Below are 23986 nucleotides of genomic sequence, written 5' to 3'. Positions count from 1 at the left end.
TCAACGTACATACTATGGAGCTCATGGCCACTGTTTTTTACTTTCCCACCTTTCCTCATTATTTTTGTGCACGCCCCATTCTTTTATGCATATTTGATTTACCATGAAGTTACAAGGCATGTTGTACAGTTGTTTGTTTGTTTGTTTGTTTATGTACATGTTTATATTCATGTTCAAATACATCATAGAGACGTTGTTTTGTATCTAGAATATTGTAGAATCTTAAAGGAAATCACATAGAGATCTCAGATCAGAAGATCCCGAGATGTATAGAGGAGGGTCAGTCATACAGATTATAGACAAGTCTGAGGAGATATTTTGGGGAATTTCAACCTGTGCCATATGTTGAGGGGTGGCTGGGAGGGACAGGCTACACAGAGGGGTACTAAACTGAACCCTCCAGCTACAGCTGAAATCAGGAACCAGGCGGTGTGTAAAATAATGAGCAGGCTGAGCACCCCCGCGGTACCCGTTTCACCGTCTCTCATTCTCTCCCTCTGTACTTCTTGCTCTCTCTTTTACACTCTAACTCTCTTTCTCACTAACTTTCCCTCTCCTCTCTTCCTCTCTCCATCCCTCCCTCTCTCTCTCTCTCTCTCTCTCTCTCTCTCTCTCTCTCTCTCTCTCTCTCTCTCTCTCTCTCTCTCGCCTCTGCAGCCTTTTCAGATTAAACCCAGTGATATGTTTCCCATTAACACTACAATAGAGAGACAGAATGGAGCAATCTCCTGTACTGTGCAGATAGCTGGCTATGGCGTCACACTTATCTCTCAGCCTTCTCAACACAATATTAGGCCTCCATAGCAGGAGTTTAGCATATTTTCTCGGTTCCAGGCTATTCCTTCTTAATAATATAATAATTATGAAACTAATTATGATAGAGGGTCATGAGGACATTCATGTTCAATTACTTTGTTCAACAACACTGTTGTAGGTTTTTGGAGGGATATTTTTGTTAGGTTTCATAAGTAGATGAATGCATTGGAAGAATGATGTGATTATAATGATTGTAATAAGTACAGGTCCGCCGTCAAACTTCCACAGAGGTGAAAAGATGGGCAAGTCTGCGAGTAGATAACCAATGGTATAAATGATTACTGCTTTAAGAGTTCCTTGACCTACGTAACCCACATGTCTGATGTTTCGTGTCCCCCTTTTCTGCGTTTTCTCTCGAAGTCTAACCTAGTTCAGTGCATCGTCAGCTGCTTCTCGTAGATCATATTACTGTAACATGTGTACGCGTGCTTCTGGTAGCGCACACACTCTATCAAGCTATTTATACATCCATTAGTCTGTGCCTGGGTGTACCCAATTGATACCAAGGACACTATAAACTATCCAGATGTGCGCTAGGGGCCACTGTCCTGTCCCCTAGTCCCACATGCTATCGCTCAACAGAAATACACTACCGGTCAAAAGGTTTAGAACACCTACTCATTCAAGGGCTTTTCTTTATTTGGACTATTTTCTACATTGTAGGATACAAGTGAAGACATCAACACTATGAAATAGCACATATGGAATCATGTAGTAACCAAAAAAGGGTTCAATAAATCAAAATATATTTAATATTTGAGATTCTTCATATAGCCACCTTGATGGCAGTTTTGCACACTCTTTGCATTCTCTCACCCAGCTTAGTAGTCGCCTGGAATGCATTTCAATTAACAGGTGTGGGATTGATGGAATTTCTTTCTTTAATGCGTTCGAGCCCATCAGTTGTGTTGTGACACGGTAGGGGGGTATACAGAACATAGCCCTATTTGGTAAAAGACCAAGTCCATATTATGGCAAGAACAGCTCAAATATGCAAAGAGAACAGTCAATACGGAACTTTGAACGTTTCTTCAAGTGCAGTCGCAAAAACCATCAAGCGATATGATGAAACTGGCTCTCATGAGGACCGTCACAGGAATGGAGTTACCTCTGCTGCAGAGGATAAGTTCATTAGAGTTACCAGCCTCAGAAATTGCAGCCCAAATAAATGCTTTACAGACACATCTCAACATCAACTGATCAGAGGAGACTGTGTGAATCAGGCCTTCGTGGTCGAATTGCTGCAAAGAAACCACTACTAAAGGACATCAATAAGCAGAAGAGACTTGCTCGGGTCAAGAAACACGAGCAATGGACATTAGACCGGTGGAAATGTGTATTTTGGTCTGGAGTCCAAATTGGAGATTTTTGGTTCCAACCACTGTTTCTTTGTGAGACGCAGAGTAGGTGAACGGATGACCTTGTCATGCAGGTGAAAGAGGACCCAAACGCGACTTAACAGAAACAGAGTTTATTAATGTTCAAAACGGAATAACAGAAATCCTCTAGATTGTAGAGGGGAAAAACAACTGGAGAAGCGGCCACAGACTGCAGGTCGCTTCGGGTAGGCGCAGGCCGTAGTCGACTGAGACGCCTGCTCACACGCAGCGTCTGAAGAAGGCACAAAACACGACAGGACAGGGTGATACACAATCACGGCAAAAACACGACAGGACAGGGCGAAACGCAATCACAGCATGGAATACAAAACAAGGAACCGACGGCACAGGAACGGAACACAAAGGAATAAATAGGGACTCTAATCAGGGGAAAGGATCGGGAACAGGTGTGGGAAGACTAAATGATGATTAGGGGAATAGGAACAGCTGGGAGCAGGAACGGAACGATAGAGAGAAGAGAGAGCGAGAGAGTGAGAGAGGGAGGGGGAGAGAGAGGGGATAGGAGGGAAAGAACCAAATAAGACCAGCAGAGGGAAACGAATAGCATGGGGAGCACAGGGACAAGACATGATAATAAATGACAAACATGACAGTACCCCCCACTCACCGAGCGCCTCCTGGCGCTCTCGAGGAGGAACACTGGCAGCAACGGAGGAAATCATAGATCAAACGGTCCAGCACGTCCCGAGAAAGAACCCAACTCCTCTCCTCAGGACCGTAACGAAAAACGATAAAAGGGAAACTAGGGTACTACTCTAAAAAAAAATGAGAACTAGGGACAGACTGAGACACAGCAAGGGCAGGGACAAGAACAGGAGAGATGCGATGGCAGGGAACAGACTGAGACCCAGCAAGACCAGGAGCAGAAGCAGAAAAAAATTACCAGACTTCTTCTGCGCGCAGTCTGAACACGCAGCCACGAAACGGCGCGTGTCACGCTCCTGAGTCGGCCACCAAAAGCGCTGGCGAATAGACGCAAGAGTGCCTCGAACACCGGGATGACCAGCTAACTTGGCAGAGTGAGCCCACTGAAGAACAGCCAGACGAGTGGAAACAGGAACGAAAAGGAGGTTACTAGGACAAGCGCGGCGACGCAGTGTGCGTGAGTGCTTGCTTAACCTGTCTTTCAATTCCCCAGACTGTCAACCCGACAACACGCCCATAAGGAAGAATCCCTCGAGATCAGTAGAAGCCACAGAAGAACTAAACAGACGGGATAAGGCATCAGGCTTGGTGTTCTTGCTACCCGGACGGTAAGAAATCACAAACTCGAAACGAGCGAAAAACAACGCCCAACGAGCTTGACGGGCATTAAGTCGTTTGGCAGAACGGATGTACTCAAGGTTCTTATGGTCTGTCCAAACGACAAAAGGAACGGTCGCCCCCTCCAACCACTGTCGCCATTCGCCTAGGGCTAAGCGGATGGCGAGCAGTTCACGGTTACCCACATCATAGTTGCGCTCAGATGGCGACAGGCGATGAGAAAAATAAGCGCAAGGATGAACCTTATCGTCAGACTGGAAGCGCTGGGATAGAATGGCTCCCACGCCTACCTCTGAAGCGTCAACCTCGACAATAAATTGTCTAGTGACGTCAGGAGTAACGAGGATAGGAGCGGACGTAAAACGTTCTTTTAGAAGATCAAAAGCTCCCTGGGCGGAACCGGACCACTTAAAACACGTCTTGACAGAAGTAAGAGCTGTGAGAGGGGCAGCAACTTGACCGAAATTACGAATGAAACGCCGATAGAAATTAGCGAAACCTAAAAGCGCTGCAACTCGACACGTGACCTTGGAACGGGCCAATCACTGACAGCTTGGACCTTAGCGGAATCCATCTGAATGCCTTCAGCGGAAATAACGGAACCGAGAAAGGTAACGGAGGAGACATGAAAAGAGCACTTCTCAGCCTTTACGTAGAGACAATTCTCTAAAGGCGCTGTAGAACACGTCGAACGTGCTGAACATGAATCTCGAGTGACGGAGAAAAAATCAGGATATCGTCAAGATAGACAAAAACAAAAATGTTCAGCATGTCTCTCAGAACATCATTAACTAATGCCTGAAAAACAGCTGGCGCATTGGCGAGACCGAACGGCAGAACCCGGTACTCAAAATGCCCTAACGGAGTGTTAAACGCCGTTTTCCACTCGTCCCCCTCTCTGATGCGCACGAGATGGTAAGCGTTACGAAGGTCCAACTTAGTAAAGCACCTGGCTCCCTGCAGAATCTCGAAGGCTGATGACATAAGGGGAAGCGGATAACGATTCTTAACCGTTATGTCATTCAGCCCTCGATAATCCACGCAGGGGCGCAGAGTACCGTCCTTCTTCTTAACAAAAAGAACCCCGCCCCGGCCGGAGAAGAAGAAGGCACTATGGTACCGGCGTCAAGAGACACAGACAAATAATCCTCGAGAGCCTTACGTTCGGGAGCCGACAGAGAGTATAGTCTACCTCGAGGAGGCGTGGTCCCTGGAAGGAGATCAATACTACAATCATACGACCGGTGAGGAGGAAGGGAGTTGGCTCGGGACCGACTGAAGACCGTGCGCAGATCATGATATTCCTCCGGCACTCCTGTCAAATCGCCAGGTTCCTCCTGAGAAGTAGGGAGAGAAGAAACGGGAGGGATGGCAGACATTAAACACTTCACATGACAAGAAACGTTCCAGGATAGGATAGAATTACTAGACCAATTAATAGAAGGATTATGACATACTAGCCAGGGATGACCCAAAACAACAGGTGTAAACGGTGAACGGAAAATCAAAAAGAAATAGTCTCACTGTGGTTACCAGATACTGTGAGAGTTAAAGGTAGTGTCTCAAATTTGATACTGGGAAGATGACTACCATCTAAGGCAAACATGGGCGTAGGCTTGTCTAACGGTCTGAAAGGAATGTTATGTTTCCGAACCCATGCTTCGTCCATGAAACAACCCTCAGCCCCAGAGTCAATCAAGGCACTGCATGTAGCACCCGAACCGGTCCAGCGTAGATGGACCGACATAGTAGTACAAGATCTAGATGAAGAGGACTGAGTAGTAGCGCTCACCAGTAGCCCTCCGCTTACTGATGGGCTCTGGCCTCTTACTGGACATGAATTAACAAAATGTCCAGCAACTCCGCAATAGAGGCACAGGCGGTTGATGATCCTCCGTTCCCTCTCCTTATTCGAGATGCGAATCCCTCCCAGCTGCATGGGCTCAGTCTCAAAGCCAGAGGAGGGAGATGGTTGCGATGCGGAGCAGGGAAACACCGTTGATGCGAGCTCTCTTCCACGAGCCCGGTGACGAAGATCTACCCGTCGTTCTATGCGGATGGCGAGAGCAATCAAAGAGTCCACATCTGAAGGAACCTCCCGGGAGAGAATCTCATCCTTAACCACTGCGTGGAGTCCCTCCAGAAAACGAGCGAGCAGCGCCGGCTCGTTCCACTCACTAGAGGCAGCAAGAGTGCGAAACTCAATGGAATAATCCGTTATGGACCGTTCACCTTGGCATAAGGAAGCCAGGGCCCTAGAAGCCTCCCCACCAAAACTGAACGGTCAAAAACCCGAATCATCTCCTCTTTAAAGTTCTGAAATCTGTTAGAGCAATCAGCCCTTGCCTCCCAGATAGCTGTGCCCCATTCTCGAGCCCGGCCAGTAAGGAGTGAAATGACGTAAAAGCAACCCGAGCTCTCTCTCTAGAGTATGTGTGGGGTTGGAGAGAGAACACAATCTCACACTGCGTGAGAAAGGAGCGGCACTCAGTGGGCTGCCCGGAGTAGCAAGGTGGGTTATTAACCCTGGGTTCTGGAGGCTCGGCAGGCCAGGGAGTAACAGGTGGCACGAGACGTAGACTCTGGAACTGTCCAGAGAGGTCGGAAACCTGAGCGGCCAGGTTCTCCACGGCATGGCGAGCAGCAGACAATTCCTGCTCGTGTCTGCCGAGCATGGCTCCTTGGATCTCGACGGCAGTGTAACGAGCGTCTGAAGTCGCTGGGTCCATTCTTTGGTCGGTTCCTTCTGTCATGCAGGTGAAAGAGGACCCAAACGCGACTTAACAGAAACAGAGTTTATTAATGTTCAAAACGGAATAACAGAAATCCTCTAGATTGTAGAGGGGAAAAACAACTGGAGAAGCGGCCACAGACTGCAGGTCGCTTCGGGTAGGCGCAGGCCGTAGTCGACTGAGACGCCTGCTCACACGCAGCGTCTGAAGAAGGCACAAAACACGACAGGACAGGGTGATACACAATCACGGCAAAAAACACGACAGGACAGGGCGAAACGCAATCACAGCATGGAATACAAAACAAGGAACCGACGGCACAGGAACGGAACACAAAGGAATAAATAGGGACTCTAATCAGGGGAAAGGATCGGGAACAGGTGTGGGAAGACTAAATGATGATTAGGGGAATAGGAACAGCTGGGAGCAGGAACGGAACGATAGAGAGAAGAGAGAGCGAGAGAGTGAGAGAGGGAAGGGGGAGAGAGAGGGATAGGAGGGAAAGAACCAAATAAGACCAGCAGAGGGAAACGAATAGCATGGGGAGCACAGGGACAAGACATGATAATAAATGACAAACATGACAGACCTCTGCATGTGTATTTCCCACCACAAATCATGGAAGAGGCGGTGTTATGGTGTGGGGTGGCTTTGGTGTGGGGGTGCTTTGGTGTGGGGGGGCTTTGGTGTGGGGGGGCTTTGGTGTGGGGGGGCTTTGCTGGTGACACTGTCTGTGATTTATTTAGAATTCAAGTCACACTTAGCCAGCATGGCTACCACAGCATTCTACAGCGATACATCATCCCATCTGGTTTGGTCTTAGTGCGACTATGATTTGTTTTTCATCAGGACAATGACCCAACACACCTCCAGGCTGTGTAAGGGATATTTTACCAAGATGGAGAGTGATGGAGTGCTGCATCCAATGACCTGGCCTCCAAGGTCCCCTGACCTCAAACAAATTGAGATGGTTTGGGATGAGTCGGACCGCAGAGTGAAGGAAAAGCAGCCAACAAGTGCTCAGCATATGTGGGAACTCCCTCAAAACTGTTGGAAAAGCATTCCAGGTGAAGCTGGTTGAGAGAATGCCAAGAGGTTGCAAATCTGTCATCAAGGCAAAGGGTGGCTACTTTGAAGAATCTCAAATATAAAATTGATTTTGATTTGTTTAACACATTTTTGGTTACTACATGATTCCATAAGAGTTATTTCGTAGTTTTGATGTATTCACTATTATTCTACAATGTAGAAAATAGTAAAAATAAAGAAAAACCCTTGAATGAGTCAGTGTTCTAAAACTGTTGACCGTTAGTGTATGTCACACAGAGAGATGTTTGTAGACTAGTCATAGTCAACCACCCAAAGGATTCAGTGTTCAATTATGTAACTAGACAGTCAGAACTTTCCCATCACCAATTATTGGAAAGGATTAGGATTTGGGGGCCTTGTACAGCACATAGTTGAGATTTTCACCTTGAGCCCAAACCCCTTAAAACCTCTCTTTTTAATTTGTTGGCTGTTACCGCAAGCCAGTGTATTACTGTGCAGAGGTCAAAGGCTAGCAGGGCCAGGTATCTACTGTAAGCTTGCCCTCTTGGGGACCTTCAATGCTGCAGAAATGTTTTGGTACCCTTCCCTACGGTGAACCATGGTGGTGACATCATCATGCTGTGGGTGGTGGCAGCATTGTGCTGTGGGATGTTTTTCAGTGGCAGGGACTGGGAGACAAGTCAGGATCGAGGCAAAGATGAACGGAGTAAAGTACAGAGAGATCCTTGATGAAAACCTGCTCCAGGGTGCTCAGGACCTCAGACTGGGGCGAAGGTTCACCTTCCAACAGGACAATGACACAGCTAAACACACAGCCAAAACAACGCAGGAGTGGCTTCGGGACAAGTCTCTTAATGTCCTTGAGTGGCTCAGCCAGAGCCCGGATTTGAACCTCATTGAACATCTCTGGAGAGACCTGAAAATAGCTGTGCAGCAACGCTCCCCATCCCACCTGACCGAGTTTGAGAGAATCTGGAGAGAGGAATGGGAAAAACTCTGCAAATACAGGTGTGCCAAGCTTGTAGCTTGGCACAAGCTACAAGTCTGCTAAATGACTTAAATGTAAATGTAAATGTAGCGACATACCCAAGAAGACTCAAGGTTGTAAACGCTGCCAAAGGTGCTTCAACAAAGTACTGAGTAAAGGGGCTGAGTACTTATGTAAATGTGATATTTTGGTTTTAAATGTTTAATACATTTGCAAAAATGTATAAAAAGCTGTTTTTGCTTTGTCATTATGGGGTATTTTGTGTAGATTGATGGGGGGGGGGACTATTTAATCAATTTTAGAATAAGGCTGTAACCTAACCAAAAAAGTCAAGTGGTCTGAATACTTTACCACCTTTTCACCTCTGTGGAATTTTTAGGTTGGGCGGTGCATCTACATTTGTCTGTGTGTCTGTACCCAAAAGCTCTGGCAGCCATTCACCCAGGCCAGCATATCTTATGCCATGCTACTGGGTGCCAGCCTTTCAGTCTGGGCTGAGGGAAAGAGGTCATGTCTGGTGCTAGCTGGCTGCTTAAATTAGCAGAGACGTGGGGTGTAGAGTGCACCCCACCCGCTCCCCAAGCTGTCTCACAAGTGAACATATGAGAGAGGGAGAGAGAGAGAGGGAGAGAGAGAGGGAGAGAGAGAGGGAGAGAGAGGGAGAGAGAGAGAGAGAGAGAGAGAGAGAGAGAGAGAGAGAGAGAGAGAGAGAGAGAGAGAGAGAGAGAGAGAGAGAGAGAGAGAGAGAGAGAGAGAACATGTGGCAGGTTAGCATTTTTTGTCATTAATCTTGTTCTGGAGGCAGCTCAGCAGTGTGGTCGATAGCTGGCACAGCCACAACGTCATAACATCTGACAACCTTAACCTTAACCACACTGTTAACCCTAATGCCTAACCCTAACCTTACATGTTCATGAATTTTTACATTTTAGCCAATTTGGACTTTGCAGCTGGCCCGTCTAGCGGCGATCGCTCAGTTCTGCCTCAAGGACAAGACTCATGGACAATAAACGTCAACCTGCATTTGAACTGGACCTCTCAGCTCCGGCCGCGGACTTTGATAAGGTCACACAAGGCACTGGCAGGTGTAATGCATATATGTTGGACAAACAGTATCTCTAATTGGATCTAAGTTGTTGCCCTGTTCTCTCTGTCCATTCTGCCCCTCCCACTTCCCCGTAGTCTATCTTGTCGGTGGTATTTTTTGGGGGGAGCGCTGCTCATTAGCATACGGAGAATAGATCTAGCTCCATTGTCTAGCCTCTCGGGGTGTGGAAACCTGAGTGGTTTCAGTCTTGCGGTCATATCGATGAATCACAAGCTGCGTGAGTGACACCCTCATTATATCTCTGGTCAGCCCGATGGCTGTAGATCGTGTGATTAATCCTGTTCCCTTGTCCCTCTTATTGATTCTTAATGTGGCAATCAGCAGTTGAAACAATAACAAAGCCGCCCCCTGTTTTCGGTAAAAAGCTGAGGGATGGAGCTTGAGAACTGTAACCACTCTCACATTCATAGACACAGCTGTGGACACAAGGACTGACCATCCATGATATCAAAATGATAGTTTTAACCGTGTTTTGAGGCTATATGGTGTTTGTTTACGTTTTCTTTGTTTACAAGCAGTGCTTATATTTGGGGTTCTGATGGGGTACGACAGTTGAACTAAGCTCGTGAGGTATTTCTAAGTGATATTCTACACACATCAATGGGTGCATATCATTCATTTCTCCCCTTTAAGTCAAAGATTCTATCTGACAAGAGGCCAGTCCACTTCCTTCATGGATCTTCTCATCCCAGGTTGCTGACCAGGGCTACATTTTCTCCTCTATCTCCTCTATCATGTTTCTTCCCTGACCATACCTTAGATGCAAATCCTATTTTCTAGCATTGGTGATAGGGTTTTAGGTTTCAGGTGTGCGATTGTAGCTGGGTTGCTCTTGGGGAAGGGTTCGAACTCCGACCTAATCATGCATGCAGGCGAATGCCTTGACTGGAAGAGAAGAGGAGCAAAGCAAATGGGCTTTTAGAAATGGCGCTACTGCATTTTGTTTCGGGATGTTTTGTTCGTCGTTCAATAGCGTTTGTCTTGAATGTTCAACAGGCTTGTTGCTCACGTGCGGGCTGGTTTGAGCTCGTTCGTTACGGGTTGAAGTTATGGATTCTTGTTTAGTTGTTGCTCTCTGCATTGTCGGGAAGGGCCCGTAGGTAAGCATTTCACTGTTAGTCCACACCTGTTGTTTACGAAGCATGTGACAAATAACATTTGATTTGAGAGAAGAAAAAAAAACACACACAAGATATCACACACACACACACACACACACACACACAAATCAAATCAAATCAAAATCAAATCAAATCAAATTTATTTATATAGCCCTTCGTACATCAGCTGAGATCTCAAAGTGCTGTACAGAAACCCAGCCTAAAACCCCAAACAGCAAACAATGCAGGTGTAAAAGCACGGTGGCTAGGAAAAACTCCCTAGAAATGCCAAAACCTAGGAAGAAACCTAGAGAGGAACCGGGCTATGTGGGGTGGCCAGTCCTCTTCTGGCTGTGCCGGGTAGAGATTATAACAGAAAATGACCAAGATGTTCAAATGTTCATAAATGACCAGCATGGTCAAATAATAATAAGGCAGAACAGTTGAAACTGGAGCAGCAGCACAGTCAGGTGGACTGGGGACAGCAAGGAGCCATCATGTCAGGTAGTCCTGGGGCACGGTCCTAGGGCTCAGGTCCTCCGAGAGAGAGAAAGAAAGAGAGAATTAGAGAGAGCATATGTGGGGTGGCCAGTCCTCTTCTGGCTGTGCCGGGTGGAGATTATAACAGAACGTGGCCAAGATGTTCAAATGTTCATAAATGACCAGCATGGTTGAATAATAGTAAGGCAGAACAGTTGAAACTGGAGCAGGAGCATGGCCAGGTGGACTGGGGACAGCAAGGAGTCCTCATGTCAGGTAGTCCTGGGACATGGTCCTAGGGCCCAGGCCAGTTGAAACTGGAGCAGCAGCATGGCCAGGTGGACTGGGGACAGCAAGGAGTCATCATGTCAGGTAGTCCTGGGGCATGGTTCTAGGGCTCAGGTCCTCCGAGAGAGAGAAAGAAGGAGAGAAGGAGAGAATTAGAGAACGCACACTTAGATTTACACAGGACACCGAATAGGACAGGAGAAGTACTCCAGATAAACAAACTGACCCTAGCCCCCGACACATAAACCACTGCAGCATAAATACTGGAGGCTGAGACAGGAGGGGTCAGGAGACACTGTGGCCCCATCCGAGGACACCCCCGGACAGGGCCAAACAGGAAGGATATAACCCCACCCACTTTGCCAAAGCACAGCCCCCACACCACTAGAGGGAAATCTACAACCACCAACTTACCATCCTGAGACAAGGCCGAGTATAGCCCACAAAGATCTCCGACACGGTACAACCCAAAGGGGGGGAAACCCAGACAGGCCGACCACAACAGTGAATCAACCCACCCAGGTGACGCACCCCCCCAGGGACGGCACGAGAGAGCCCCAGCAAGCCAGTGACTCAGCCCCCGTAACAGGGTTAGAGGCAGAGAATCCCAGTGGAAAAAGGGGAACCGGCCAGGCAGAGACAGCAAGGGCGGTTCGTTGCTCCAGAGCCTTTCCGTTCACCTTCCCACTCCTGGGCCAGACTACACTCAATCATATGACCCACTGAAGAGATGAGTCTTCAGTAAAGACTTAAAGGTTGAGACCGAGTTTGCGTCTCTGACATGGGTAGGCAGACCGTTCCATAAAAATGGAGCTCTATAGGAGAAAGCCCTGCCTCCAGCTGTTTGCTTAGAAATTCTAGGGACAATTAGGAGGCCTGCGTCTTGTGACCGTAGCGTACGTATAGGTATGTACGGCAGGACCAAATCAGAGAGGTAGGTAGGAGCAAGCCCATGTAATGCTTTGTAGGTTAGCAGTAAAACCTTGAAATCAGCCCTTGCTTTGACAGGAAGCCAGTGTAGAGAGGCTAGCACTGGAGTAATATGATCAAATTTTTGGTTCTAGTCAGGATTCTAGCAGCCGTATTTAGCACTAACTGAAGTTTATTTAGTGCTTTATCCGGTAGCCGGAAAATAGAGCATTGCAGTAGTCTAACCTAGAAGTGACAAAAGCATGGATTAATTTTTCTGCATCATTTTTGGACAGAAAGTTTCTGATTTTTGCAATGTTACGTAGATGGAAAAAAGCTGTCCTCGAAATGGTCTTGATATGTTCTTCAAAAGAGAGATCAGGGTCCAGAGTAACGCCGAGGTCCTTCACAGTTTTATTTGAGACGACTGTACAACCATTAAGATTAATTGTCAGATTCAACAGAAGATCTCTTTGTTTCTTGGGACCTAGAACAAGCATCTCTGTTTTGTCCGAGTTTAATAGTAGAAAGTTTGCAGCCATCCACTTCCTTATGTCTGAAACACATGCTTCTAGCGAGGGCAATTTTGGTGCTTCACCGTGTTTCATTGAAATGTACAGCTGTGTGTCATCCGCATAGCAGTGAAAGTTTACATTATGTTTTCGAATAACATCCCCAAGAGGTAAAATATATAGTGAAAACAATAGTGGTCCTAAAACAGAACCTTGAGGAACACCGAAATGTACAGTTGATTTGTCAGAGGACAAACCATTCACAGAGACAAACTGATATCTTTCCGACAGATAAGACCTAAACCAGGCCAGAACATGTCCGTGTAGACCAATTTGGGTTTCCAATCTCTCCAAAAGAATGTGGTGATCGATGGTATCAAAAGCAGCACTAAGGTCTAGGAGCACGAGGACAGATGCAGAGCCTCGGTCCGATGCCATCAAAATGTCATTTACCACCTTCACAAGTGCCGTCTCAGTGCTATGATGGGGTCTAAAACCAGACTGAAGCATTTCGTATACATTGTTTGTCTTCAGGAAGGCAGTGAGTTGCTGCGCAACAGCCTTCTCTAAAATCTTTGAGAGGAATGGAAGATTTGATATAGGCCGATAGTTTTTTATATTTTCTGGGTCAAGGTTTGGCTTTTTCAAGAGAGGCTTTATTACTGCCACTTTTAGTGAGTTTGGTACACATCCAGTGGATAGAGAGCCGTTTATTATGTTCAACATAGGAGGGCCAAGCACAGGAAGCAGCTCTTTCAGTAGTTTAGTTGGAATAGGGTCCAGTATACAGCTTGAAGGTTTAGAGGCCATGATTATTTTCATCATTGTGTCAAGAGATATAGTACTAAAACACTTGAGCGTCTCTCTTGATCCTAGGTCCTGGCAGAGTTGTGCAGACTCAGGACAACTGAGGTTTGGAGGAATACGCAGGTTTAAAGAGGAGTCCGTAATTTGCTTTCTAATAATCATAATCTTTTCCTCAAAGAAGTTCATGAATTTATCACTGCTAAAGTGCAAGTCATCCTCTCTTGGGGAATGCTGCTTTTTAGTTAGCTTTGCCACAGTATCAAAAAGGAATTTCGGATTGTTCTTATTTTCCTCAATTAAGTTAGAAAAATAGGACGATCGAGCAGCAGTAAGGGCTCTTCGGTACTGCACGGTACCATCCTTCCAAGCTAGTCGGAAGACTTCCAGTTTGGTGTGGCGCCATTTCCGTTCCAATTTTCTGGAAGCTTGCTTCAGAGCTCGGGTATTTTCTGTGTACCATGGAGCTAGTTTCTTATGAGACATTTTTTTAGTTTTTAGGGGTGCAACTGCATCTAGGGTATTGCGCAAGGTTAAATTGAGATCCTCAGTTAGGTGGTTAACGGATTTTTGTCCTCTGGCGTCCTTGGGTAGGCAGAGGGAGTCTGGAAGGGCATCAAGGAATCTTTGTGTTGTCTGTGAATTTATAGCACGACTTTTGATGTTCCTTGGTTGGGGTCTGAGCAGATTATTTGTTGCAATTGCAAACGTAATAAAATGGTGGTCTGATAGTCCAGGATTATGAGGAAAAACATTAAGATCCACAACATTTATTCCATGGGACAAAACTAGGTCCAGCGTATGACTGTGAGAGTGAGTGGGTCCAGAGACATGTTGGACAAAACCCACTGAGTCGATGATGGCTCCAAAAGCCTTTTGGAGTGGGTCTGTGGACTTTTCCATGTGAATATTAAAGTCACCAAAGATTAGAATATTATCTGCAATGACTACAAGGTCTGATAGGAATTCAGGGAACTCAGTGAGAAACGCTGTATATGGCCCAGGAGGCCTGTAAACAGTAGCTATAAAAAGTGATTGAGTAGGCTGCATAGATTTCATGACTAGAAGCTCAAAAGACGAAAACGTCATTTTCTTTTTTGTAAATTGAAATTTGCTATCGTAAATGTTAGCAACACCTCCGCCTTTGCGGGATGCACGGGGGATATGGTCACTAGTGTAGCCAGGAGGTGAGGCCTCATTTAACACAGTAAATTCATCAGGCTTAAGCCATGTTTCAGTCAGGCCAATCACATCAAGATTATGATCAGTGATTAGTTCATTGACTATAATTGCCTTTGAAGTAAGGGATCTAACATTAAGTAGCCCTATTTTGAGATGTGAGGTATCATGATCTCTTTCAGTAATGACAGGAATGGAGGTGGTCTTTATCCTAGTGAGATTGCTAAGGCAAACACCGCCATGTTTAGTTTTGCCCAACCCAGGTCGAGGCACAGACACGGTCTCAATGGTGATAGCTAAGCTGACTACACTAACTATGCTAGTGGCAGACTCCACTATGCTGGCAGGCTGGCTAATAGCCTGCTGCCTGGCCTGCACCCTATTTCATTGTGGAGCTAGAGGAGTTAGAGCCCTGTCTATGTTGGCAGATAAGATGAGAGCACCCCTCCAGCTAGGATGGAGTCCGTCACTCCTCAGCAGGTCAGGCTTGGTCCTGTTTGTGGGCGAGTCCCAGAAAGAGGGCCAATTATCTACAAATTCTATCTTTTGGGAGGGGCAGAAAACAGTTTTCAACCAGCGATTGAGTTGTGAGACTCTGCTGTAGAGCTCATCACTCCCTAACTGGGAGGGGGCCAGAGACAATTACTCGATGCCGACACATCTTTCTAGCTGATATGCACGCAGAAGCTATGTTGCGCTTGGTGATCTCTGACTGTTTCATCCTAACATCGTTGGTGCCGACGTGGATAACAATATCTCTATACTCTCTACACTCGCCAGTTTTAGCTTTAGCCAGCACCATCTTCAGATTAGCCTTAACGTCGGTAGCCCTGCCCCGGGTAAACAGTGTATGATCGCTGGATGATTCGCTTTAAGTCTAATACTGCGGGTAATGGAGTCGCCAATGACTAGAGTTTTCAATTTGTCAGAGCTAATGGTGGGAAGCTTCGGCGTCTCAGACCCCGTAACGGGAGGAGTAGAGACCAGAGAAGACTCGGCCTCTGACACCGACCCGCTGCTTAATGGGGAGAACCGGTTGAAAGTTTCTGTCTGCTGAATGAGCGACACCGGTTGAGCGTTCCTACAGCATTTCCTACCAGAAACCGTGAGAAAGTTGTCCGGCTGCGGGGACTGTGCCAGGGGATTTATACTACTATCTGTACTTACTGGTGGCACAGACGCTGTTTCATCCTTTCCTACACTGAAATTACCCTTGCCTAACGATTGCGTCTGAAGCTGGGCTTGCAGTACAGCTATCCTCGCCGTAAGGCGAGCACAGCGGCTGCAATTAGAAGGCATCATGTTAATGTTACTACTTAGCTTCGGCTGTTGGAGGTCCTGACGAATCGTGTCCAGATAAAGCGTCCGGAGTGAAAAAGTCGAGGAAAAAATAAATATATGAACGGTAATTAAAAAAGTGAAACCCGTAAAGTTGTCAGGTAGCAAAATAGGTTGGCAACAAAACGCACAGCAATTTGAAAACAAGCCTGCAAGTTGTGACCGGAAATGACGTCTGTCAGCTTCAGAGACACACACACACACACACACACACACACACACACACACACACACACACACACACACACACACACACACACACACACACACACACACACACACACACACACACACACACACACACACACACACACACACACACACACACACACACACACACACACGTGCATAAACACATTTTCCTGCTGATTCTCACCACTCTCTCCACCACCTGACTGAGGAGACAAGCACCGAATGCTAATCACCATTCAAAGAATATTCAGGAGTGTGTGTGTGTGTGCTGCAAGCGTGAGTATGTGTGTGTGTGTGACTGGAAGAGGGAGTTGGAAGTCTGTGATTCGCTGCCGACAGACAGAGAGAGAGAGAGAGAGAGAGAGAGAGAGAGGGAGGGGAGGGATAGAGGGAGGGGCTCATATAGAGAAGAGAGCACATGCACAGTTGCCGTCAGGTCTCTCTCCTCAGTACGATTCCGGCAGCTCTCCGACACGGAACCAAAAAGAGGATGACAAAAAGATAGACGACTGAAAGACAGAGAGAAACAAGGAGGGAAAGACAACAGCAGGAGGACAAGCTTTTCTCTACCCCCCCTCCCCCCTCCAGAGGGCACAATGGGAAGATATTTGGAACCGTTGAAAAGATGCATTGAGAGATGGCACGTTGAAGAACAAGGAGAAGGTGATAAAAGAAGTGAGGGATCAAAGAAGTGAGGGATCAAAAGAAGTGAGGGATCAAAAGAAGTGAGGGATCAAAGAAGTGAGGGATCAAAGAAGGAGTAGATGCCGACGAGGGACCCGGACAGATGGACGGACGCTGATCTCCTAAAATAGAGGGGTAGTCATCCCTCCATCATTCTGGGTGACGGACAAAGGGGTGTTCATCTTCCATCTTACACTGGGAGCAACAGGATATAACATAGCCCCCTTTTACTCTACTGGGTAGACTGAACCAGGCAGTCCTACGATATCTTGTTCCCCTCTTCTCTTTTTAACTGGACGTTGGTCTAGTTAGACAGTCCCTTCAATTCTTCTCCTGTTTCTTCATTACTTTTTGTTTGTGTTTTGGGGGCAAGTGACGCAATCGAGAGTGCTATTTGGGATCCCTGCTCGGGAAGTGGGAGGAGTCCTATGTGGACTCTTTACGTCGTGTGTGTGTGTGTGCGTTTCTATGCGTGTGCTTGTGTTTCTACGTGTACGAGCCTCTGTGCTTTTTACCTCCTTAATTCCGCCCTTGGCACCCATCTGTTTCATGCTGGCTGTCCTTTCACACCTCTGCAAGTGTTGTGCACCATCTGTGTGTGTGTGTCATCGTGAGTGAGTGTGTGTGTCAACGTGAGTGTGTGTCAACGGGAGTGAGTGTGTGTGTGTCAACGTGAGTGTGTGTAAGTATCTGTCATCCCACAGTTACGCCACTGGTCAAAAGTTGGCCAGTTACCATTTTCGGAGGCATACTGTTTAAGCTGGGCAGAAGGGGGACAGAGGGCCCGCTTAGCCAACAGCTGTCAAGGGAACAGTTTGAGAGATTCTACTGTCTTCTCCCAATAGGACCGGTAGGACTATTATTAAACCTCCTGGAGGATCAATTCAATGAGGATCTGATCCGAGAACAGTGTTGACTGATCACCTGATACGCCCACCTGTGGACGGTGTCGCTTGGGAATACATTCAATCCAAAACATGTCAGTGTGACATTGAGTGGCAATGAAGGAATTGCCATACCATGTTCTATAGATGAACTGTCCGATCATCTATCATTTGATCAGATTCCAGATGACCTAATGAGTGTGTGTGAGAGAGTGTGTACCACAGTTTGATGCTCTCGGGGACGCCGTGAGAGTGACAGGAGCTACGCGCTGTTTCCTGCAACAGACGGCCCTCTATGAACTGTCACTGAACTGCTTGGCCCTCAGTCTCATCACTGTACTTAAGAGCTGCTGAGACAGACAGACAGACAGACAGACAGACAGACAGACAGACAGACAGACAGACAGACAGACAGACAGACAGACAGACAGACAGACAGACAGACAGACAGACAGACAGACAGACAGACAGACAGACAGGCACCTTTTTCCTCTTGTTCTTGGCCATGCCCTACTGTACAGCTCTCTGAACAGAAAGACGAAATCTGGGTGTATCTGGAACCATCGCTTGGCTGTGTGTCGTGTGTACCTTTCTCTGATTGGCCTCTCTAGTCCTGCTGTGTAACATTACCCTCGGGGGGGGCCATGATCGGCGTGAACAGCCTGCACTCGGCGGGGCGCCTGCGCTCGCGCTCCCTGTGCTCAGTCCGCTATGGCCGAGACTTCCGGATGATTGACCCTTTCCGCTACCCCCGTACGCCCCGCTCGCGCTCCCTCAAGCCCCTTATGTTCCCAGACCTGCTGGGCAAGGCCCAAGACGGACAGAACCACCCACAGGCCCGCAAGAGGAAGAAGGTACAATGTGCCACCCGGGTAAGACACCGACTAACATAGCACGACCTGCTGCGTTAAACTGTTCCACACTTAATTCAGCACTTTGGTTGTGTTTGCATGTGTTAAAGTGGGGTTGTGTTTCAAGCTATTTCTTATTTCTGATGACATTGTTTATCGCTGTCATGTCAACATACTGTAAAATGCCATGCCTAGCACTGTAGGTGTTTGTAATTTAGGGACATTTTTGTCTGTCAACCAAAGACAATGCAATCTTGTACATCCACAGATTAATACATTTATATATGACTTTTATAGGGTTGTGAATAATTTGTTAGTTGAGTAGATTGCAGATTGGGTGATCACCAGGCTGACAGGCCCTTCCGTAATCTAGGCTACCGCATGTTGTGTGTAGTAACCGGTGGTAACACCAGCCCTCAAGGCTAACTCTCATTCGCTGCCCGGGTGCCGTGGGACTCTGACGAAGCGCGTAGGTGAAGGTGACGAACATTCATCCTGATCTGAATGAGGCCGAATGCTCCCAGTGACACTGATTACGCCTCTACACCCTGTCCTCCCCCTCTCTCTCCCACTCTTATGGTTCTGACAGGGCCTCCCCATACATCTCACTTATTCCCACATTAACTCCCCCCACCCCCCCCCTCACCCCCACACCTCTATTACGTTAGACTTCCCTCCACCGACTCCTTGGCAGTCAGGACCAGTGTTACGTGTATATTAACATCTGTCTCTCTCAGCTTGATCTCCTTCCAATGTACTACTACTGTAATGCCAATAATTATGGACCCCCTGTATGTCTCAGCTATACGACTTACTCTCATGTTTACTGTTGTGCTTTTGGTTCAGTTTGCCTGGTTTTCCAATCGGAGTGAAATATGAACAGGATTTGTAATTACATTTCAAATCAAATCAAATTTATTTATACAGCCCTTCGTACATCAGCCGATATCTCAAAGTGCTGTACAGAAACCCAGCATAAAACCCCAAACAGCAAGCAATGCAGGTGTTGAAGAACATTGGCTAGGAAAAACTCCCTAGAAAGGCCAAAACCTATGAAGAAACCTAGAGAGGAACCAAGCTATGAGGGGTGGCCAGTCCTCTTCTGGCTGTTCCGGGTGGAGATTATAACAGAACATGGCCAAGATGTTCAAATGTTCATAAATGGCCAGCATGGTCAAATAATAGGTCTGAGACAGGTAACACGTCCGGTGAACAGGTTAGGATTCCATAGCCGCAGGCAGAATAGTTTAAACTGGAGCAGCAGCACGGCCAGGTGGACTGGGGACAGCAAGGAGTCATCATGCCAGGTAGTCCTGAGGCATGGTCCTAGGGCTCAGGTCCTCCGAGAGAGAGAGAGAAAGAAAGAGAGAAAGAGAGAATTAGAGAGAGCACACTTAAATTCACACAGGACACCAGATAAGACAGGAAAAGTACTCCAGATAAAACAGACTGACCCTAGCCCCCCGACACAAACTACTGCAGCATAAATACTGGAGGCTGAGACAGGACGGGTCAGGAGACACTGTGGCCCCATCCGATGATACCCCGGACAGTGCCAAACAGGAAGGATATAACCCCACCCACTTTGCCAAAGCACAGCCCCCACACCACTAGAGGGATATCTTCAACCACCAACTTACCATCCTGAGATAAGGCCGAGTATAGCCCACAAAGATCTCCGCCACGGCACAACCCAAGGGGGGGTGTCAACCCAGACAGGAAGATCACATCAGTGACTCAACCCACTCAAGTGACGCACCCCTCCTAGGGACTGCATGAAAGAGCACCAGTAAGCCAGTGACTCAGCCCCTGTAATAGGGTTAGAGGCAGAGAATCCCAGTGGATAGAGGGGAACCGGCCAGGCAGAGACAGCAAGGGCCGTTCGTTGCTCCAGAGCCTTTCCGTTCACCTTCACACTCCTGGGCCAGACTACACTCAATCATATGACCGACTGAAGAGATGAGTCTTCAGTTAAGACTGAGTTTGTGTCTCTCACATGGGTAGGCAGACCATTCCATAAAAATTGAGCTCTATAGGAGAAAGCCCTGCCTCCAGCTGTTTGCTTAGACATTCTAGGGACAATTAGGAGGCCTGCGTCTTGTGACCATAGCGTACATGTAGGTATGTACGGCAGGACCAAATCAGAGAGATAGGTAGGAGCAAGCCTATGTAATGCTTTGTAGGTTAGCAGTAAAATATTGAATTCAGCCCTTGCCTTGACAGGAAGCCAGTGTAGGGAGGCTAGCACTGGAGTAATATGATCACATTTTTTGGTTCAAGTCAGGATTCTAGCAGCCGTATTTAACACTAACGGAAGTTTATTTAGTGCTTTATCCGGGTAGCCGGAAAGTAGAGCATTGGAGTAGTCTAACCTAGAAGTAACAAAAGCATGGATACATTTTTCTGCATAATCTTTGGACAGAAAGTGTCTGATTTTTGCAATGTTACGTAGATGGGAAAAAGCTGTCCTTGAAACAGTCTTGATATGTTCGTCAAAAGAGAGATCAGGGTCCAGAGTAACGCCGAGGTCCTCCACAGTTTTATTTGAGACGACTGTACAACCATTAAGATTGTTTCTTGGGACCTAAAACAAGCACCTCTGTTTTGTCCGAGCTTAAAAGTAGAACGTTTGCAGCCATCCACTTCCTTATGTCTGAAACACAGGCTTCTAGCGAGGGCAATTTTGGGGCTTCACCATGTTTCATTGAAATGTACAGCTGTGTGTCATCCACATAGCAGTGAAAGTTAACATTATGTTTTCGAATGACATCCCCAAGAGGTAAAATATATAGTAAAAACAATAGTGGTCCTAAAACGGAACTTTGAGGAACACCGAAATTTACAGAGGACAAACCATTCACAGAGACAAACTGATATCTTTCTGACAGATAAGATCTAAACCAGGCCAGAACTTGTCCGTGTAGACCAATTTGGGTTTCCAATCTCTCCACAAGAATGTGGTGATCGATGATATCAAAAGCAGCACTAAGGTCTACGAGCACGAGGACTGATGCAGAGCCTTGGTCTGATGCCATTAAAAGGTCATTTACCACCTTCACAATAAGATGATCGAGCAGCAGTAAGGGCTCTTCGATACTGCACGGTACTGTCTTTCCAAGCAATGGCGTTGTCTTTCCAAGCAATGACATTTGAGCGTCTATATGTAGAAACCAATAATTGACTCAAATTTGACCATGAATCTCAAGTTAATGACATTTCTCAATGAGCCACTTTGGCTATAACTGCTGTTGATACTAGCAACAGTAGATCAATCCATCTGTCTTTCGGGTTCACAAATTGACCCCCAGATTTGATATGTTGAAAGTGAGAGAGTGCATCGAAATTAGACTTTGAAATGGGCCAACGCCGGCTTTCCACGAAGTCGGCCCTTATCTGCGCTGAATATTAATATTCATGAAGCTCGTAATATAGTTTGAGTCTCGATTTGTATACAGTATGTCTCCATAGCGAGGGGACATTTGAGCCCAGAACCTAAAATCCAAATGGTCTGGCTGCTCTTGAATATTCAGACGTATTTCAATTAGTGCCTGTATAATAGGAAACGTAGGAAATGAGTTTGAATGGATACACTACATCGAACACATTGTTCATTTCAATGGGTTTGACTGAGAAACCACACCTCGAAATTATGTGGAAACCAACACTTAACTGTCAATCAACTCGATCGAATTGAATATCATCAGAATCAGTTTCTCAATCATACAACATTTGAAAATAAATAAGCTCAAGCTGATTTCAATGGCAGATGAGACCTACTACCTTGTACAGCCATTTGTCCCAACTCCTTATGAAAACACCATTGTAATATTTTCCCAGAGTTCAAAGGATCTGGGAGGGACGTGGTGATGATGTACTTCCTGCTAGAGTCCTCTCCATCACGTCAGCTGTCACAGTTGTCCGTCAGTCCCTTCTAGGGCCTTGATCTGAATTCACCGTCAGGGGCTGATAGCTCTGCACTCCTCTTCCTCGAAACCTCAGTGCTAAACGGTAGATCATATTCCGCTAGCATATCCCATTGTCACTAAAAGGGGCTGGATTTGAATAGGAATGTCTGAATGGCTTGGCTGTCACAGGAGATTAATAGGAAAGCGAAGCGAAACGCGGTGACTCCAAAAGCCTGTTGTATTTGTCAATGAGGGTGCACACAGAATCGGCAGCCTTTTTCTTCAAATCCTGCTGTGTTATTCCATAGACTCCCCTTAAAGGGGCAATCAGCAGTTGCTACATACATTTTTGGACTTAAACATTAAGGATGTCTACCCATTGATTCTTGAAGAATATAACATAGAAATGGTGCACGAGTTTAGGTCAACGGTCGTGTTTGCCCCAAAGAGGATTCTTGAAAGGAAGGAGGAGACAAACGATTGATTGGTTAACTGGCTTTCTGACTGAATAGTTTATTGATTGATGGATTCAACCATTTGTTTCTCCCAGGTGAATCTGTGTACTATTTTGTCGTTATTGTCTAATGGATTTTTCTTCCACAGGCCCTGTACAACTCAATCAAGAATGAGAAGCTTCAATGGACAATGTGAGTTCCACTTTAATGCCTTGTTATCAACAGTATATACAGTATTTGTGCATTTAAGTGTATGTTCTGACACACACACACACACACACAGAAACATACTTCACTCAGAGTCCACGCACACACACACAGTTCCCTTAGAATCCATACACACACATAGTGTTTGGATAGTGAAGAGTATTGGTTGATTCGATAGCATCCTTATTAATGACGTGCATGTTGTCAGGTTGTGATGGAAACATTTGTGTGTCAAGGGTTGCTATTCTGGATCTCAGCTCACTGTGCTTCAGAGATGCCAATTAAGTCTCTGGCTTTCCAAGCTTTGTTGCCATAGTTACAGCACCATGGCTACAGCTACATAGCGACCGTTCTGCTCTTGCCTCTGTGTTCCGGTGCAAGCAGAATCACACACTTCTGATGACACACACATACACACCTATCATTCCAATAAAAGGGTCCTCATTGCATCCTGTACAAAGGTGTGACCACAGCCTCCCACTAACTTCCCAAAAATAGCAGCACTCCCAGAGCAGCTGACTGAAAGGTGGTCAGAGGAACAGGTCTGGGAACAGATCCACAGAGAGAGAGGCAATCCAGTTCAAGCATCTCCACAGAAACAGACACCCAATTAAAATACATGGCCATGATGCTGGGGACAAGAGGCTGAGGATAGACTAGTCATTTTTAGACACAGAGACAGAGAGAGATCTGCTCTATTATTCCTTCTATTCTCCTAATCCTGCTCTCCTCCATTATTGGCTCTAATCATCCTGTCTTCCATTGTCTCTCTCCTGCTAGCTTCTATCGCCTGTTAGGAAAAGAGATAAGAAGAACCTATTTCACTGGCATTACAAAATAG

General features: G+C 46.5%; 1 protein-coding gene across 4 annotated transcripts in view; it reads left to right on the top strand.

Moving 5' to 3' along the window:
• The window catches only part of LOC124048290, a 90158-nt gene that overhangs the window by 48235 nt on the left and 17937 nt on the right, over positions 1 to 23986 (top strand). For all 4 annotated transcript variants that reach the window (XR_006841198.1, XM_046368927.1, XM_046368928.1 and 1 more), the window contains exon 11: positions 23087 to 23130. Coding sequence is in view for 3 of the 4 variants with exons in the window: in XM_046368927.1 (XP_046224883.1) it covers positions 23087 to 23130 (44 nt within the window). In the remaining variant the exon portion in view is untranslated. The remainder of the gene's footprint in view (positions 1 to 23086; positions 23131 to 23986) is intronic.

Source organism: Oncorhynchus gorbuscha, linkage group LG11 (genome assembly GCF_021184085.1).
Source record: "Oncorhynchus gorbuscha isolate QuinsamMale2020 ecotype Even-year linkage group LG11, OgorEven_v1.0, whole genome shotgun sequence".
Taxonomy (NCBI): Eukaryota; Metazoa; Chordata; class Actinopteri; order Salmoniformes; family Salmonidae; genus Oncorhynchus; species Oncorhynchus gorbuscha.
Note: the sequence above shows the minus strand (reverse complement) of the source record. Positions and strands in the feature narration are given on the sequence as shown.